At 32.9% G+C, this 15,595-nt stretch overlaps 1 protein-coding gene across 4 annotated transcripts in view; it reads left to right on the top strand.

Moving 5' to 3' along the window:
- The window catches only part of VPS13C (vacuolar protein sorting 13 homolog C), a 188,236-nt gene that overhangs the window by 95,299 nt on the left and 77,342 nt on the right, over positions 1–15,595 (top strand). For all 4 annotated transcript variants that reach the window (XM_032342736.1, XM_032342735.1, XM_032342739.1 and 1 more), the window contains 10 exons: positions 2,285–2,421; positions 4,165–4,321; positions 4,951–5,030; positions 5,644–5,703; positions 6,272–6,434; positions 8,002–8,118; positions 9,404–9,507; positions 13,032–13,199; positions 13,865–14,169; positions 15,137–15,284. In XM_032342736.1, the coding sequence (XP_032198627.1) occupies positions 2,285–2,421; positions 4,165–4,321; positions 4,951–5,030; positions 5,644–5,703; positions 6,272–6,434; positions 8,002–8,118; positions 9,404–9,507; positions 13,032–13,199; positions 13,865–14,169; positions 15,137–15,284 (1,439 nt within the window). The remainder of the gene's footprint in view (positions 1–2,284; positions 2,422–4,164; positions 4,322–4,950; positions 5,031–5,643; positions 5,704–6,271; positions 6,435–8,001; positions 8,119–9,403; positions 9,508–13,031; positions 13,200–13,864; positions 14,170–15,136; positions 15,285–15,595) is intronic.

The following is a 15,595-nucleotide window of genomic DNA, read 5'->3' as shown; positions in this document are numbered from 1 at the left end:
TACAGTTCATTGAATTTTTATGTATAGCTATACCAGTTAGCTAGTAATTACCATGGTTAATACATAGAACATTTCCAGCTTGCCCCAGAAGGGCTCCCTATGCCCCTTCTTAATCAGTACCAAACACCCACCCGCCCTCAAATCCACCCAGAATTAACTGCCATCCTTATTTGTAATACCACAGGTAGATTAGTTTTGCCTGTTCTTGAGTTTCACATAAATGGAGTCATACAGAATGTACTCTTTGGTTTTCGGCTTCTTTCAGTCATTATTTTGTTTGGGAGATTCCTCTGTGTTGTGTGTAGCTGTAGTTCATTCATTCATTCATTCATTCGTTTGTTTGTTTATTTTATTGTGTTATGTTAGTCACCATACAATACATCATTAGTTTTTGATGTAGTGTTCCCAGATTCATTGTTTATATATAACAGTCCTGTGCATATTCAACATCCGAATGCATTAGTATTTATTTTATCCATTCTACCTTTGATGGAAAGCATTTGGTTTGTTTCCATTTTTTGACCATCTAGAATAAAGATGCTATAAGATATTATTTTACATATCTTTTGTTATATTTATGTACTGTCTTCTTTTGGTTTTATAGTTAAGCTTCACAGGTTAGGCTCATTTGTTAGCTTACATTTAGCTGCAGTAACTTATGCCATATTATACCAAATGATTTTCTGAATGGTCGTACCAATTTACCAGCAATGTATGAGACTACTAGTTGTTTCACATTCTCCGTGGTCTTTGATATTGTCAGTAATTTAAAATTAGCCATCCTGGCTGATATGCAATAGTATTTCTGTGGTTCTTATTTATTCCCTGATTACTAATGAAACTGACACCTTTTCATAGGGTTACTGGCCATTTGGATATCCTTTTCAATGACATGACCATTGAAGTCTATTGACCATTATTTTTATTGAGTTTTTTTTTCTTAGTGATATATTGGAGTTTTTTGTTCATTCCGGATATGAGCCCATTGTTGGTTTTGTGTATTGTATGTGTTTTTGTTGATATAGGCATAGATATATCATACCCCTCTGATTTGCTTTTCATTATTAATGGGTCTTTTATGAGTAGAATTACTTAATTGTAATGAATTCCAGTATATCATTTTTGAAAGTGGTTAGTGCTTTTTATTTCTTATTTAAGAATCTTTGCCTATTTCAGGAATTATTTTGTAAGAGCAAAATATTTGTTGAAATTATTTCCCCTGGATCACACTCTGGAAGAGTGCTGGAATAAGGTGATAGTTAAGAAACACCCTGTGTGTCTTTCTCAGAGTTAGTAATTGACAGCAGTGGTTTTCGATATGGTTTTCTGGTACAGTTTATGGTATAGGATTCTTGTGTTAGTGATTGATCATAGATAACGTTAACTCCAGTAATATTAGTAACTAATATAATGTTATTGAAGGTTAGTTGAGAGTAAAGGCAGTCGTGAAACTGAGGAGTTTGGAATCTACCATTTGCCATCTTTGTGATGTTGGGCAATGTCCTGAATCTCTTTGAACCTCAATTTGCTCATCTGTGAAATGAGGACAGTAAAGTTTTTATTTTGAAGGGCTGATAAAAGAATGAAGTGAGACAATCCGTATACAGCCCTTAGCATAGTGACCAGCACAGAGGTAAGCACTTAGCAAGTAATAGCTATTATTAGTTTTCTCTATTACAGTTTAGAAAGCAATTTTATTGCATTTCTGAGTACGTGAATTTTAGCACAACAATATTAGTTTCATATAGCTTTCTTTTTGCTTTTTTGTATGGTAGAAGAGATTGTAACCATCCCTCCCATTTTTTTCTTTTCTAGCCTTAACTCTTGTTATCCACCTCATGATTTAAGCGTATCAAACTCTGTTTCCAAAATCTATCATGATGTGCTATTTACAATTTCCCCACAATCTCTTAACCTTATTCTTGAATGTCTTCTCTGTGTGAAGAGGTACTTAAGCTCTACCTAAATGATAACTCCTTTATTAAACCTTTCTTGACCTCCCCATAACAACTTCATGTTCTGTATTTTCTGCAGTATTCTATAGTTTATTAACATTTGCCTACTTAATGTGACCAGGAATGGCCCACTTCTTTTGTTTGTTTGTATTTGAGATGTATATGTCTCTTCTACTAAACCATAAGCTTTCTAAGGGCTGGAGCTATGTATTACTGATTTGTAGATTTTCAGTGCTTACACAGGTCCAGAGTACTCATACATGTCCTCAATTAGTATTTGTGGAAAAAACGTGTGGGTAGAAGTGAAAGAATTTCTTTTAAATCTTTAGGTGAAATTAAAGGGCCACTTGAAACCTCTACAGCAAAACAAGATGTACATACTTCGCAAGTTACTTTAACAGCTGGAGTGGAAGAAATGAGATCTATAGACATCATTAATGTGCTGCTGAATTTTGAAATCAAAGAGGTATGTAATTTTCATCTGTTTCTGTAAAGTGAATAAATAATAGATAATTGGAATTACCTCTACTAAAACTTAAAGATTATTGATATGCATGAAAAAAATCTTAACACAGGCTATTTATAATTTATATGTAGCAGTGCAGTTTGTAGTAAATTTGAGAGTTTATGAAAGATGAGCTCTATTTGAGGTATACAATATTTCATAGAGAACATGGTAACATGTCCTGTAACATGCTTTCTAAATGATTATAGGACACTTGGGGTGTAGATTGCTTTGGATTCCATATAAGAAAGTTAGGAAAAGGAAGTAGTGACAGAAATCCTTTGCAAATTTTAGAAACCCTTGATAGAACAAAACATGGTATATCTACATTTTTTAAGTGTTGTATTGCCACTATCTGCTTTCTATCTGCAGATCTTTGAGGAAATATTAAATGGATTTTCCTCTATTGTATTCACATATTAATATTCATTGCATGTGCTAAGTGCTGAGGATACAAAATTAAAAGTCAAAGACTCTGATTTCTAACAAGAAAACAATTAAAATTTTGGAAGTGCTCCCATTAAAAATGTACCTAAGGAGCTTGTGTCTCTGATAGTAAGGAGGGGGCATCTAAGCAGGCTGAGAGTGTCAGGGCAGATTATCTGGAGGAAGTGACATTTGAGATGAACCTTTAAGGAAGAGTAAGTAGAGTCTGAGAAAAGGGGATCAGGAAAGGGGCTCGGGCAGGGTTAAGGTGTGAGTATATGAGAAAGTACTGTAGATAAAGGGACTTGTAACAACTTCCTGCAAAATCCCTTCATCATTAATGGAAGAGGTTATGTTCTTCCTCTGAGTTAAAAATAATAAACTTTAAAACAAATGGGTTCTACTTTTCTTATCTGAAATATATGCTTTGCAACTAATTTCTTTCATCTTAAAACTGTACTGTTTTTCTGATTAACATTAGAGTTAACTGAAGATGCATAAGCTTTAATAATTAAAACATTGACAGAGGAATCATTCTGTTTGCAAATGGGCTTCATTAACATATATGCATAGAAAACTCATAAGCTGCTTCTAATATCATTTGTAATATATATTATTCCCTGAGTACATGGAAATTAGGGGAAGCAATTTACATTCCCCAAGGCCAATACTTAACACTGTCTGAAGACATTTTTGGTTGTCACTATCTGGGGAGAAGGAACTGCTGACAAGTGTGAGAGACCAGTGTTACCACTAAACATCCTATAGTGCACAGGTCTGCTCCCTTGCTACAAAAAATTATCCAGCCAAAAATGTCAATGGTGTCAAGCCTGAGAAATCTTAAGATTAGTAAGGTTGACTGTTTATCATATAGACTTCCAGATGAAAGGCTGTCCATCAGACTAGAACTCCTGGTTCTAGGCAGAATTACTTTGTTTTTTTTCAAATTTTACCTTGACAATCACTAGAAAATAGTGGCAGTGTTTCAGAAGTCTGAACAAGTAAATATATCTGCTCGGCAGGGAGCCTGCTTCTCCCTCTCCTGCTCGCCCTGCTTGTGCTCTCTCTCTGTCAAATAAATAAATACAACCCTTAAAGATAATTTAAATAAAAGTACCTTCTAATAACACTAGGAAATTTTCCAGGTACAAATAGTAGTACACATCTTTATATTGTGTGAATTTTTTTATTATATTGTTCTGGATGGTTATGAAATAGTTGACTTACCTTCATCATATATTAGTGGAATTGTTTGTGGTAATACTGGGTCTTTTCTAGGTTGTGATTACTTTGATGAAAAAAGCAGAAAAGAAAGGAAGGCCTTTACATGAACTGAATATCCTGCAGCTTGGAGTGAAAGCTAAAGTTAAACCCTATGACCTGACTGCTAAGGCTTATCTAAAAAAAATTAGTATGCGATGCTTTGAGTTCACTGGTGAGTGTGGAGTATAGTCTGTGTAAATTATTCATGTTATAGGCAGTGATCACTACCTTCTTGTCAATAGTAAATACCTTTATTCATGTCACCATAGTTATTTAGTTAATTAAATTTACTACCTTGATGAAAAGGAAGTTGTAATTTAAAAATTTATTATCTATGTAGTTACCATAAAGTAAGAATATATCTAAATATATATATCTTTATTTAGCAAGAAGTAAAATACATTCAAATCCACTTTCTAACATGCATTAAGCCAACTTTTAAAGTTGCTATGGATGTCTAAAGATTATAGGAACTCCATGAAGTAAATTTAAGTAAAGCAAACATATTAAGAATAACCCCTAGTTTACGTATTTCATAGCTTTATTCTTTAGTATATTCTTTCTGATTTATTAAAATGAATAATACCAGTAGTACAAATGTTACAAAAGTTATAATTGACTGGTGCTGGGTTTTGGGTTTTTTTTTTTTCAAAGTTTTTCATGTTTTTTAAAGTTTCTTTTTTTTTTTTGTCAAAGCCACTTTTATTGAAGTATGATTAATTGACAGTAAAATTCGGTTTTAAAATACATTTGAAATGTTTGAGATACTTACTGGAGCTTCCCTGTGTTTTTTATTTTTAGACTCTGCTGGAGAGCCGCTTCACATTATTAACTCTTCTAATGTAACTAAGGAGCCCCTGCTGAAAATGTCACTGACAAAGGTACCTGGTTTCTTCCTAGGATTCTTTAATATTTGAATGTATGAAGTTATGTAATTCTCCCTTATTTAATATTTCAATTTCCCCCCTAATATTTTTCATTCTAAAGCCCATTGATAGTAGTGAGTTATGCAAGCATCCAACAATAAATAACCTTGTGAATTACCCTTATAATGTTGAATAACTGAGTGTGTACAAAGTTCTGTGGTAATCCAAAGCAAATTTGTTATAATCTAGATATGCTAGCATTTTCCTCTACCTTTAGCATTTACTCCTAAGTAGGACAAGGAATTTGAGTTTTTGCTTCTATATTGTGAGAAATGATAAATACTTCAGTTTTTTTGGCACATGCCTCTTTGCTGTTAAGAAATATGTTTTTGGTGTTTTCATAGCATACTTTGAAAAGTAGAGAATATATATATATGTATGTGAGTGTGTATATGTATATATATACTAAATATATATATTATGTAATATATATAAATTAATATTTATGACATCTCACTAAATACATATATAAATATATATATACACATATATAGGTATATATATATTTTTTTAATGTGTAAATTCTTAATGTTTTCAACCCAGTGGTTTAATCTTCCACTGTTTCTAGGCAGACAGTGATGGACCAGAATTTAAAACCATTCATGACAATACAAAACAGAGACTTAAGGTAAATATTTTCTAATTCACTATAAGGCAATGTTACATTAATTATTAAATCTAGGTTTATAGCCTTCCTCTTTCTCCACATCCTTACCAACAAATAATATACTTTTTAAGGGAATTTTATACATGATTATTTGGCCTAGTGCTGATGAAAGTATTAAACATTTGAATTATATATTGACTTTAGGATTAGAATAAAATTAAGCGTGAAGCTAAAAGCATGGCTCAGTACAGATATTGCTTACAATACATTTAAGCTTATATAGACTGTCTTGGACCCATCTGAAATATGATTGGCCTAAAGCCTGTTAATACTTCCTACATTTTTCCTTCAAACCCACCAATTAAGGTCAGAGTTAGAGTTGGACATGAGAGGGGGCAGAGTGTTGGTTTATTGTGTGGTTGAGATTAACATTGTAAGAATGAGTTCTTTAAAAAAAAAAAAAGGACTTTAATTGATCTTTTTCTTAAATGAACTATTACTCAACATATACTTATTTGTATTTGTTGAAGCTTAACATGAAAATGTAACCAGATCTGAAATCTGTCTTTCTAATTGTTCATTATCTTAGGTTTCATTTTCATCCTTAGACTTAGTACTTCATTTGGAAGCTTTACTGTCCTTCATGGATTTTTTATCATCTGCTGTTCCATCCTCTGAACCTTCCTCTTCTGAGAAAGCATCTGAGCTGAAACCACATGTGGGAGAGTCCAGAAGTATTGTTGTCAAAGCTGGTATTTACTTTTGAGTCATGGTCTAATGCTTTCTTTCTGAACTTTTAGTAATCATATGATAATTTATATTTTCAAACTAAGACAAATATTTAATCCTTAATATGACAGCTGCTCTGACAGATTAAGTTAGTTTCAAAAGAAAGCAAATTTTATCCCTGTGGTAGGGATAGGATAATTTTGTGAGGGATTTAAAATATATTTTTAAAATGAATCATGTATTTGTATTTGATTTCACTGCCTATCTTTTATGGAAAATAAAGTACGTACTTTGCACTGATGTCTCTCCAGCCTTCACTTCAGTGCAAGTAAGAACAGAAGAAATTAGAATATGAATACTTCATGCATAGTACAAAGTCCCATTTCTGTCAGTCATGGAAACCTACCTGGTGATCAGTGATTTAAAATGCTTTGCAGGGCGCAAAAGGAAGAAGATCATGGAAGAGATAGACTCACTTTGGTTTCTAACCAAAACTGAGTTTAAATCACACACAGCTATGGGCACATGTTCCTCAAGCATATGGCTTGTGCTGTGAATTAGATATGATGTCAAGCTGAGTGAACATGCACCTGTTTTTAAGCCAATGTCATTTAAATGATTTTTCTTTTGTATTAAATGATATGAATATCTAACATCTAATAATTTAATTTTCAGACCATTACCTGTTTGAGTAACATCTGTATTACTGGTATCTTTAAAGCATAAAACTCTTAGTAGTATTAGATCTGATATAAGGATCAGATTTTTTTTTAACCAGGAATCAGAGCAATACTTTTACTATAAACTAGAGTTAAAGAGTTTTTTTGTTGTCTTTAATGTACTTGCTATATTAATATCTGGAAATGCTTCTTTATATAACATACATATATACATACACATTCACACATAGTTGAATAAATGAAAGAGTGATGTTTAAGTTCACAATAAACTACAAAAATTATTAATCCGAAACAGTCTTCCAGTTATGCTATATAGTTGATTTTAATGGTTTGATTATATTTTTATGGTTTGATTTACATCTTAAAGGAAAAAAAGTCACTGTTATCATTAAGGTGATTAAGGACTGATGTCCTGTGCTTTTACAGTATTGCAGGAAAAGGTCTGTTTCCCTCAGGCCAGACAGATCTCTAGAAAAATAAATACTAAATTTATCAGTTAAGACCTGGACCAAAGTAAATTAAGGGAATCCTTTGATTGTGGTTCTTACACACACACACGCACACACACTATAAATTTTTTTTTTAACTTAGTCCTTTATATTTATGTCTCATAGACCTGAATCTTTTTTTTCCACAAGAAAAATTATAGGGAATTTTCCATCTAGCAAATTGTACTTTCAAGTAAAGTACTAGTAAAGGTTGCCTTTATTCTTAAGTTGGAGGGGAATATGCTAGTTTCTGATTGGCCTTTGAAAATTGGGTCAAAATCCGTATTAATTATATTTATTCCTAATAGAAGCCTTTTTTGATTCTTCATAGTTCATAATGTACTTTTTATGAATTTTACATTATCTAGTCTGTTGTTTCATCTTTGTACTTTGCTAATCACCAGTATTCTATTATTTTTCAGTATCTGGCAGTACTTCTCAAGATGACGTGTTTGATTTAAAGGTTATAGCTGAATTAAATGCATTTAATATCTTTGTCTGTGATCAGAAGTGTAACATTGCAGATATTAGAATACATGGTAAGTAAGATATTCCTTGATGTAGGTAGTTCTCTTTCTTTACATAGACCTCCAGCAAGAGTAAGCTTGTGTATGGTAGATTTCTTAGGAGTCATTGTTTTGTTTGCTTATATTGAAAACTTGCACAAACTTTTCAAAGATGTACTTGGAAATGTTAGACGTGACTTTCTTATCATTCACAGCTAACATGAAACATTTCTAATGTATTTTTCAAATTTTAGAATAAATCTAAGGCTTAATTGCTTTTGTTCCTTTTGTATTTTCAGAATCACATAACCTTAATTTAAACTGAGGAATTAATATTTACAACACCTCACTAAATAAAGAAAATGAAACTATGTTTATTTCCCTTGTCTTTTGTACATAGCATCAGGCTAGAAGTACCTAAAAGAAATTTTGTAAGCGTTATTCATCAACAGCTTGATAAAAGGATAGGTTATATTATACCATGGATTCTTGAACCAATCTGCCAAGATTCAAGTTTTGATTCAAGCTAATATTTATTAGCTGACCTTGAGAAAATTAACCTTTCTGCATCTTAGTTCCCTATGGAGGTAGTTGTAATAATTATTTATGGGATTGCTGTGACAGTTAAAATAATTATTTGTAGGATTATATGTACATTTACATATACTTAGAAAAGTGGTACATGGTAAGCACTTGAGAAAAGATTTAAAAATAAGTACTGTTCAACAAATATTAAACTAAGTATTTCGTGGGTGGCATGGTAATAAGTTGAGCTTATTAGTGGTTCTTAGCTATAGGTATTCTCTTTTACTGAGGAGCTATTTTAGAAATCATTATGCCTTCAGAAATTATGAGAATAACCAAAATGTTTTGGAGAGAAAGATCATATTTTAGATATTATTTATTGTAGAATGAATATTCATCAAATTATATTCATTTATGCTCAATTATCAAAGCATTAGTTTTCATAATAAATGCTTGTGAGATGGCTGTTTAAGAAACAGTGTGTGTCTTTCTCTATGACCACTGTGATCTTGTCAATGCATAGGTTATTTGTTTGGAGACCTGTGATTCTCTTTGAAATTCAGTTTCTTTTGTCTTTAAAATTTCCACTTTTATGTATGAAACACCTGTAGCAGTTAAAGATATTGTAACCTTTATTAGGCATCTCATACATAGAAGTTGATACCTTTGATATGTGTAATAGTAATTTTATTCATTATCTATCTTGGTAGTATATTTTTTAACTTGATTAAATACCACTGAATTGGTTCGCTTGGATTGGGTGAAAAGTTTGTAAATGTTATGTTTCCCGTAGGAATGGATGCCTCTATTTCTGTGAAGCCAAAGCAGACCGACATGTATGCCAGACTTAAGGACATAGTAATTACGAATGTTGACTTGCTGTCCATTCACAAAAAGGTAATTAAAAAATAGGTTTCAGGAAAAGGAGGCTGTTCAAGATGGCAGGGTAGGAAGATCTTGAACTCCCCTCCCCTACAGCCATAACAATTCTAGAGCTACAAGTGAGATCATTTTCTCTGAAAAAGTCTTGAAAACTAGATGAGTAGCACCTCCACAACAGAAGATAAAAGGGCCACATCGAGATGAGTAGGAGAGGCAGAGATGTAGTCTTGCTGCCATAGCTTGCAGGCACCCTCAGCATATACAGGAGATGCCCCTGGAGTGCCCGACTCTGGTGTCTAGGTGGGATTGTGCTTCTGGGCCCCATTGGTCATGTCCTGTTCAAGACCATTCCTTCAATGGGAGAGGTAGCTCTTTCACCTAATACACAAAAACAAACACAGAGAATCAGGAAAAATGATGAGGCAAAGGAATGTATTCAAATGAAGACAAAGGCAAACCTCAAAAAACAAACAAAAAAAACCCTTCCATGGATCAAAGATAAGTCGTTTTCCTGATAAAGAGTTCAACGTAATGGCCATAATCATGCTCACCAAACTCAAGAGAAGAGGGATGACTAGAATAGGAACTTCAACAAGAATATATAAAATATATGAAAGTACCAGATAGAAGTCATAGAGCCTAAGAATACAATAACTGAACTTAAAAAATATACCGGCAGGGCTCAGCAACAGACTGAATGAAGCAGAACAGATCTGTGAGCTGGTAGACAAAACAATGAAATTTACACACACAGAGCAGCAGAATAAAAAAAGAATTAAAAAAAAAAAAGATAACTTAAGGGACCTATGAGACAACATAAAGTAGAATAATATCGACCTTATAGTAATCCCCAAAGGAGAAAAGAGAAAGGGACAGAAAGTCTATTTGAAGAAATAATGGCTGAAAATTTACTTAATCTGGGAAAGGGACTATCTCAGTAAATTCCAAATAAGATGAACTCAAAGAGTGCAACACTAAAACACATTTTAATTAAATTGTCAAAAATTAAAGAGGATCTTAAAAGCTGCAAGAGAAAATGAACTTGTTAAAGTAAAGGAAAACCACATAAGGCAGTCAGCAGATTTTTAGCCAAAACTTTGCCAAGCCAGAAAATGGCATGAGATATTCAAAGAACTGAAAGGAAAAAACTTTCAAATAAGAATACTCTACCTGGCAAGATTATCATTTGAAATAGAAGGAGAGAGAAAAAATTTTTCAGACAAACAAAAGCTAAAGAACTTGTAACAATTAATTGGGATTACAAGAATGTTAAAGGGACTTTTTTCAGCTGAAAAGAAGTGGCACTAACTAATAACAAGAGGGCATATGAAAATAGAAATCTTACTAGAAAAAGTACTTATATAGTAAAAAGTGGATTAATCACTAATTAAAACTAGAATGAAAGTTAACAGATAACAGTGTGCCTGGGTGGCTCAGTGGATTAAAGCCTCTGCCTTTGGCTCAGGTCATGATCCCAGGTTTTCAGAAGAGAAGGTATTGGGGAGATGAAATAAATGAAGGGCATCAAAAGGTACACACGTCCAATTTTAAAATAAATATGTCATAGGGACGTAAAGTACAGCATGGGGCATACAATCAATGATACCGTATGAAATTTGTGTGGTGATAGGTGGTAACTAGACTTACTCTGGTGAGTAGTTTGCAATGTAGGCCCATGTCGAATCACTATGTTGTACAAGTGAAACAAAATATTTTGTCAGCTCTACTTCAGTTAAAAAAAAAAAAAAAGAAAGAAAAATGAAAACCAGCTGTGCTCCAAAATAAGATGCCATTATCCCAAGAAAAGTTGGGGAAAGTGTTAGAAGATACATCATACAAAAAGATTATGAATGGTCATTAAGCATATTAAAGATATTCAAAAACACTAGTCATCAGGTAAATGCAAATTAAAGCCACAAGGAGATACATACTCATTTCAATGGCTACATAAAAAAAATTGACAATACCAACTATTGGCATAGATTGGAGCAACTGGAACTTTTATTGTGGTGGCAATGTACAATTATATAATCTCCTTGAAAAGCAGTTTCAAGCTTCTTAGAGAACCCAATATACATTTAGCACATCGCTCAACAATTCCAGTCCTGTGCCTTTCCCCAAGGAAATGAAGACATATGTCCATGGAAATCTGAAAGTGAACACTCATAACAAGTTTCTAATTATAACCCCAAACTGAAACAGTCCAAATGCCTATCCAGAGAAGAATGGATAAACAAATTGTGGTATAACCAAACAGTAGAATAGTACTCAGCTATAAAAAAGAAAAAAATAGTGAAACGTGTAATGGGAGTGAATCTCAACATAACACTTAATGAGAAAAGGAAGACACAGAAGAGAACTTATCCTATAATTCCACTTACTGAAGCTCTAGGAAAGACTAATTTTGTAAGAGAAAGCAGATCAATTGTTGTTCGGATCTGGTTTCGGGGGAGGGTCAGAAATTAGCTGAAGGGGAGGGGCTCAAAGGAACTTTTTGGGCTGATGGGATGTTCTATATCTTGTTTTGGTGGTATTTACATGGGTGGTGTAAATTTGTCAAAATTTGCCAAAGCATTTACATAGAAAATGAGTGCAGTTTATTATATGCAAATTATGCCTCAAAAAATAATTTAAAAATTATTTCACAAAAATTAGAATGTACAGATTAATAGAAACTAAAAAATAAATATCAAAAAATGCTTTTAGAAAAATAATTTCTGTATTGAAATTTACTTTTGGGATGCCTGGGTGGCTTAGATGGTTAAGTGTCTGCCTTCAGCTAAGGTCATGATCCCAGGGTCCTGGGATTGAGTCCTGTATCAGGCTCCCTCCCCCACTGCTCCTCCCTCCTGTTCCTGCACTCACTCTCTCTTTCTCTCTCTCTTTTTGACAAACAAAATCTTTAAAAAAAAAACCAAACTTAGTTTTGATTTTTATGTTTGAGATTTTTATGACATGTTTATGATTTTTATGTTTGATTTTTATGCCTTTATTCATTTCATTATATATTCATTAGTTGTTATGTGTCAGGCAGTTTGTTAAGGATTGACCATGAATATGGTTATGTGTTTTCACATTATGTATAGACTAGGTGATTCGTAAGTTATGTCTGGCTGTTTAAGTGATTGATATTTCCTTGATTAAAACAATTTTTGTAGGGACGCCTGGGTGGCTCAGTTGGTTAAGCAGCTGCCTTCGGCTCAGGTCACGATCCCAGCGTCCTGGGATCGAGTCCCACATCGGGCTCCTTGCTCCGCAGGGAGCCTGCTTCTCCCTCTGACTCTGCCTTCCACTCTGTCTGCCTGTGCTCACTCTCACTCTCTCTCTCTCTGACAAATAAATAAATAAAATCTTTAAAAAAAAAAAAAAAAAATTTTTGTAGAAGTAGGAAAAAGTTTTGTTAAGTAAAATGTTTTTAACAATTTATTGAGTATTGAATTTAAATGGTGCTTCTTCATATATCAAGGATTTTTTAATAAGGAAACTTGTTTATAATGCAGCTTTTTTCTTGTAGTAACCAGTTAATTTAATACTTTTAGGCTGTCTCTATTTTGGGAGATGAAGTTTTTAGGTTCCAAATGACTCTTTATCCAGATGCTACAGAAGGAAATGCCTATGCTGATATGTCTAAAGTAGATGGGAAACTTAGTCTCAAAGTGGGTTGTATCCAAATTGTTTATGTTCATAAATTCTTCATGTCTCTTTTGGTAAGTTTATTTTTAAATGTATTTATTTTTCATTGAGACCTAAATATTTTTGCCTATACATTTGAACTCAGTCAAAATATTTACTAATAGGACTGTGTGATGAACACTCAGATGCTGAACAGAATATTATAGTGAAGAAGATCCTTTTCATGATGGATAACCAAATGAATTTTTATTATCATTGTTAACCATTCTTTCACATTTCCATAGATATATAATTTAAAAGTACTTTTTTGGTGTATTAATGTAGGCATTTTCAGTGTTTAATGAAATACCCTTAAAGGTATTTAGCTTTTTTTTTTTTTTCAAGAAGGACTAGTATTGGAATTTATAACTTTTGATTATAATTATGATCAACAAGGCCATAAAATTATTTTCTTTTAATTATTCTGATGTAACTATCTTGGACTTAAGAGTTTAATCTGTTTATGCCTCTTTGCAGGACTTATAAGGCTTTTAAGTCATGGATTTCTACCTAAACCATGAGAAGTGACAGTTGTTAATATCTCAGAGTATGTCTTTCTAGACTTACACTCTCCATATATACAATCACAAATATCATCTCTTTTAATTATTTTATTTAGTTTTGCTTTTCAAAGTAAGTGCTTTTTAAAGTTAGTCCTGTTTTATTTTAAGGAAATCTAAATATCAGTCTCTTCCAACAGAACTTCCTGAACAATTTCCAAACTGCCAAAGAAGCTTTGAGCTCAGCTACAGCCCAGGCTGCAGAAAGAGCTGCTTCCAGCATGAAAGACTTGGCTCAAAAGAGTTTCCGCCTTTTGATGGATATTAACTTGAAAGCTCCAGTTATTATCATTCCTCAGTCTTCAGTATCACCAAATGCTGTTGTAGCAGATCTGGGTTTAATCAGAGTTGAAAACAAATTTAGCTTAGTTCCTATGGAACATTATTCTCTTCCTCCAGTCATTGACAAGATGAACATTGAGCTAACTCAGTTGAAGTTGTCCAGGTATAAATATAGAATTCATTTGTATACTAGTGCTAGAAATAGAATTCTCATAAAATCTTTGCTAGGGATAAAATACTCTCGTGGTCTGTGGTTCTCTTTCCTTATTTTTTATAATTATAAAACCACGACCGTTGGTTTTGGTCAGTGGTAATACTAGTGCACCTCAAAGAATCTCTGTTTTGTCTTACTACATTGGGCATTTATAATGTGATTTTCTCCATTTTATAAAAATTTCCTATTATAAAATTAAAATTTACTAAATAACACTTACTTTAGATTTATTTTTATTTTTCACTTTGCATATAACTATTTTCTATAGATGTAATAAAATGTAATAAAAGTTAAGATTTAAAGTTATTACTTAAAATGTAATAAAAGTTAAGATTTTTTTTTCCTTTCCAAACATTGTCACATTTGGGAATTCTCAGTGTGAAACCTAAAGGATTATTGAATCCAAATGGGAAAGTGTTAGGTCTGTTGAATGACAAGAATACTCATTTCATTGTACAAATGGTTGTTGGCAGTCATGCTCAAAATGACGATTACCACATGTTTGTTTAATGTGTAGTTTGGTGGGTTTTTCCCTTTGAGTTTGGAGAAATACCAGTAACACAAAACTGAGGATTAAGTAGACTTTCTTTGTCCTCCAAGTTTAGGTGGATGTTAACATTTTCTGCATGACAATGACACTGCCCTAGTTGCTAATATTTAAACAGTCTTTGTGAAAGTAGCAAATAGTGTAATAGTCATATTTTCTATCTTTGAAATCAACATTACATAGGTTTTATTTTAGAAAGCTCTTGATTTATTCTGATTTGCATTGATTTGTGAAAAGAAGCGTGTGTTAAGGAATTCTGATAGCAACCTTCAGTATCTAGGAAAACTGTGGAAACTTACACAATATGATAGTCTTCATTTTAAAATGTAAATTTCAAAAATATAAAATAAATTCTTGTTTATCTTTCAGAACTATTTTGCAGGCTGGCTCGCCGCAACATGAAATTGAAATTTTAAAACCAGTCAACATGCTTTTGTCCATACAGCGAAATTTAGCAGCCGCATGGTATGTGCAAATTCCAGGGATGGAGATAAAAGGAAGACTAAAACCTATGTTGGTAAGTGTATGTATAGAGTATATGAAAATTGCTAGGTGGGCTTTTATCATTGACCACAGTGCCATTCTAGCATACATCAGAAGTGATGAGGCTGGGGTTCCTGGGTGGTGTGGTTGGTTGGGCATCCAACTGTTGGTTTTGGCTCAGGTCTGATCTCAGGGCTGTGAGATCAAGCCCTGCATTGAGTGCCTCACTTGGCACAGGTATGGAATCTACTTGAGTTTCTCTGTCCCTCTGCTCCTCCTGCTTTGCTATCTATCTCTCTCTCTCAAATAAATAAATCTTTTTTTTTTTTAAGTGATGAAACAATA

This window comes from Mustela erminea, chromosome 5 (assembly GCF_009829155.1).
Source record: "Mustela erminea isolate mMusErm1 chromosome 5, mMusErm1.Pri, whole genome shotgun sequence".
In the NCBI taxonomy this organism is placed as follows: domain Eukaryota; kingdom Metazoa; phylum Chordata; class Mammalia; order Carnivora; family Mustelidae; genus Mustela; species Mustela erminea.
This window is presented reverse-complemented; position numbering and strand designations above follow the sequence as displayed.